Genomic DNA, 3,821 nt, shown 5'->3' on the forward strand with positions numbered 1-3,821 from the left:
GAATCTGACAAAAAAAAAAAAGAAAAAAAACTTTGTTCGCTAACTGCGTACATTAAAGATTCCCCGTTGAAATAACATTATCGTTTGTCAAATCCCAAGACACTATTCTTTATACTTTTAAAGAAAACTTCGTTTAAAGGGATTTATTCTAACTGCAAACAGATGTCTAAAACATTGACGATCGCCTAAATTCAATTAGCCTGCGCTGGTGCACCGTTTAGCCTAGCAGCTCCTCACATTTTCAATCGGTCGGTTTAGTAACAGTCCTAAGCCTGTCAAGCCAACTTTTGAGGGAAAATGTAAAATTGAAATATCAGTGGTTCAACGTTTTATATCAACTCCGAAAAAGATAAATCGGTGTCAGTGAATAGGCCGATTTTCAGTGTGATGGCTTTGGCCTTGACAGTGTTGCTAAGCTAAAGTTAGCAAACGAGTAGCAATGACTGCGCTTTGTGAAGTCACACAACTCATTTCTTGAATACCGTTAACCCATCATGGAAAACTAAGTGTTTTGATAACATTTAAATACCACTCAATAAGTCCAATGTAAAGCTGCTATGACGTTTTTAGCCTCCAGAAAATGCTGCGGAGGATACATTAACTGACCCCATTAGCTGCTTAGCTAGCAATGTATTAGCATTTTGAACGTAATACATTTAAAGGGTAACGGCTCCAATCGCAACAAAAAAATGGCTCAGAAAATATAAAGATTATAAATGTATACTTACTCCCCTCCCGAAGCCATGGTTGACCTCCTGAATTGCTGATAATAAATAAAGTCTAGCTAAATGTTAAAGAAGCTTAACCGGTTATCGCAACTAAACGTTCCCAGTGAATTCACACGAAAGAGCAGCAGTTTCCTTTGCCTTCTTTACGGTTATACCATGAGTTACACACATCCTACGTTCTGATTGGCTGGCAGCGCTCCGTGAAATTCGGTAACCAATCAGACGCGTAGAGACTAGTCACCGAGGGCACTGCTGAAGTTTGGCCAGTTACAAAGGAAAAAAAGGAGGTCGTCAACTTTTTTCTTATTGGCTCAATAGCAAATCCCATTCATCCAATTAACGCTCACCGCGTTGATATTGAAAACAGAAAATGTGTGTTTACTCATTCCAGACTTTACAAACTGGCCCCTTTTATGACAAAATGTAAGAATGACATAAATTTTTCATAATAAATCTATGCAAAACATGTAATGAACCTTACTTCCACAGGATTTTCGTAATTATGAATAGACTAAATGCCTTCCTTAGATAACTAAGCATACTTTGCTCAGTTGCTTCATTTCCAAATTTAGAAAAATAAGTTTCTTAAATAACACTTAAACAGTTCCCATCAATCTAGACCACCAAATGTAATATTTTGATCTATATATGCAATATAAATATGGGTATATTTAACAATATACAATCTAACAATTTAATAGAAAACTATAGTCAACATGGTTGCTATACTACAAAAAGGTGATGATAATATAATTATTTTAATTTAAACAACTGCTGGTTCACTTCTCATTAAAATTCTACCATATTTGAATCCATAAATTGCATTGTTATTGACCTGCTGTGGTTATAATGAGTTGGTCTGGTCACTGAGCACAGGGATTAATTAAACCAATTAATTAAGCCAATCTTCAAAGTAAAGGGGGTGTACTGGAGTCAAAGGATTCACACAGATTTGTTCTAAGTTCCATGTCCATGACTAATATTTATTTTTATGCAGTACCATTTTTAAAAGATAAGGCTTCTTCGCCGTTAGATTTATATCACCTACTTAAAATAGTGTTTAACCAGTCAAGTTACATTAGTTATTGACAATTATATTCCAAGCAAGGTTATATTTTTTAACTATCAACATGCCATCAAACAATAGTGTTCCATGCAAGATGGAACTATATCTTTACACTTGTAAAGTGCTGAGTGTCTACAGGATCCCTGGGTTTGGTGGATCATCTGCAGTTGGCACAAAGTTGAGCTTGTTGCCAGTGGATGTGTTCCCTAAAACTTTCTGTGGCGTTAAATGAGGCTACGCTTAAGACGTTTTTCTAGAGAAAGGTTGGCTTTAAAAGTTTAGGGTAACAGTTTTAGTAGATAATGTGGTTCTGTTCAAATCTTCAAGCAAAGTGGGTTGATGTTAAAAGACGCAGAACAATAGCTCTAGAAGGGAAAAGAACAGATAAATCTGGACTCACAAGCCCACATGACAGGTTTCCACTCACACAACTGTTTTATTCTCTCCACATATTCGTCTCATGAGAATTTGAGCTTGATAGCACCCCACCACACACACGCGCGCACATGCGCACACATACTAAGCGAAATTTTCTCTCCAGTCTGCCTAGATAGGGTCAAGTTCTTGCAGTCTTTGATGCAGCTCCTCTGAATCCAGCAACAGATCAGACTGAAGTTCTTGTGCGTAAACAGGAAGAGTCCTGGAAGAGAAATTAGGCCAGAAAAAGAATATAGTCAACAGGGATTCAAAGAGTTTTATTTTTTTTATCCATGTTTTCAAACAGGCCCAATCTAATATTAGGCAGTATCTAATGCCCACCTAATTCTGGGTATCCTCTCCTATTTTGCATACCCAAATGGAAAAGCAAATAACTGAGGAATTGTAAGCCCAAATTACATGTGTGATACATTATTTGAAAGCTAACACCCTATAGTTTCTGAAAATATGTGACTAAAACACAGCCTAAACTGCCTCAGTTCAAACATGACTCAAAGTAGTTTTTTTCTATATAAATATAAAACAAATTTTTGCACTGTAAAACATTTTATATAAAAAATAAATATAAAAATATTAAAAGTTTCATTCAGTGAATAACAACTCAGTGCGTCATTGGCTGACAGGCAAGGAGCTTGCTAAGGAGCTTAATTGGCTGTTCCTGAATCAAATCGAGTCATACAAAGATGTGGACACTTTTGTCTTGTAGGTAGGAAGACGATGTAAAAAAAGAACAAAAACAAAAAAAACAGACCAAACATCGCAGGCAAACGTTTGAGGAAGTAAGTCTTATTAGCAAGATGCTAAACATTATCTATGACCAGCTAACTTTTCTTCTGTCAAATTATGTAAGTTATTTAGCAATTTTCTCATCATGAAATGTTTTTATTCTGAATATGCTGGATTATTTTTAATCCGTGGACCCTTTTGGACAAACGGAGTACAAACAATTGAAGATTGAATTTATAATACGGCTTCTGGATACCTTCAAAGGTATGTTGTTGTGGCTTCTTGTCATATTTAAATTTTGACATGCTGCTATATCTGTGTTAATTGTGCCTTGTTGCTCGCTTTGTCCATAAAATGATCTTGGTGGTTGAATGGTAGAGAATCTAATCTTTCTAATGTCTAACATTTCTATATTGGTAAAATTTTACCTTTGTAATTTTCATGTTTTCTGAGTTGTTATTTGTAAATGCTTAACAACATCCACCCGGGATAATTAGGAAATCTTACACTTTAAGTCACAAAATCTAAACAGGTGGAAGGTTACCAGTCAACACAAAATTTTGTTAAAAAGAACCACATGTATGTGTATAGAGTTTAGTATCTCACTCTGCTATGGATGGAATGGGCTGGCTCCAGGTCTTTTTCCAATATGCAGCTGCCTCTTGCTTCCTGTCCAGCCTCCACAGCACCTCCCCACACCACTGCCCTGCAGTCACACCTTCTGAAACAGAAAGCATTGCCTGATCATGTGATTAAAACCAGGACAACAGAATATGAAAACATAAACATTGTGATTTTTTTTTTCTATGAAAATGTCCTCTTCTATATATATATATATATATATATATATATATATATATATA

At 35.7% G+C, this 3,821-nt stretch overlaps 2 protein-coding genes across 4 annotated transcripts in view; both read right to left on the reverse strand.

Moving 5' to 3' along the window:
• vcp (valosin containing protein) overlaps positions 1-976 on the reverse strand; it is a 9,155-nt gene extending 8,179 nt beyond the window's left edge. Inside the window, exon 1 of the mRNA XM_015373081.1 lies at positions 729-976. Coding sequence (XP_015228567.1) covers positions 729-745 — 17 coding nt within the window. The 5' untranslated portion in view covers positions 746-976. The remainder of the gene's footprint in view (positions 1-728) is intronic.
• A 451-nt stretch (positions 977-1,427) lies between these two features.
• Positions 1,428-3,821, reverse strand: part of fancg (Fanconi anemia complementation group G) — a 13,272-nt gene continuing 10,878 nt past the window's right edge. The window contains exons 13-14 of one of the 3 annotated variants that reach the window (XM_015373084.1): positions 3,565-3,676; positions 1,428-2,434 (exon numbers count right to left, since the gene is read on the reverse strand). In XM_015373084.1, the coding sequence (XP_015228570.1) occupies positions 2,341-2,434; positions 3,565-3,676 (206 nt within the window). In that variant the 3' untranslated portion in view covers positions 1,428-2,340. Of the gene's footprint in view, positions 2,435-3,564; positions 3,680-3,821 lie in introns of all 3 variants that reach the window. The other 2 variants (XM_015373082.1, XM_015373083.1) reach the window with 2 other exon arrangements.

The sequence above is a fragment of the Cyprinodon variegatus genome, unplaced genomic scaffold, assembly GCF_000732505.1.
Source record: "Cyprinodon variegatus isolate N-32 unplaced genomic scaffold, C_variegatus-1.0 Scaffold80, whole genome shotgun sequence".
Taxonomy (NCBI): domain Eukaryota; kingdom Metazoa; phylum Chordata; class Actinopteri; order Cyprinodontiformes; family Cyprinodontidae; genus Cyprinodon; species Cyprinodon variegatus.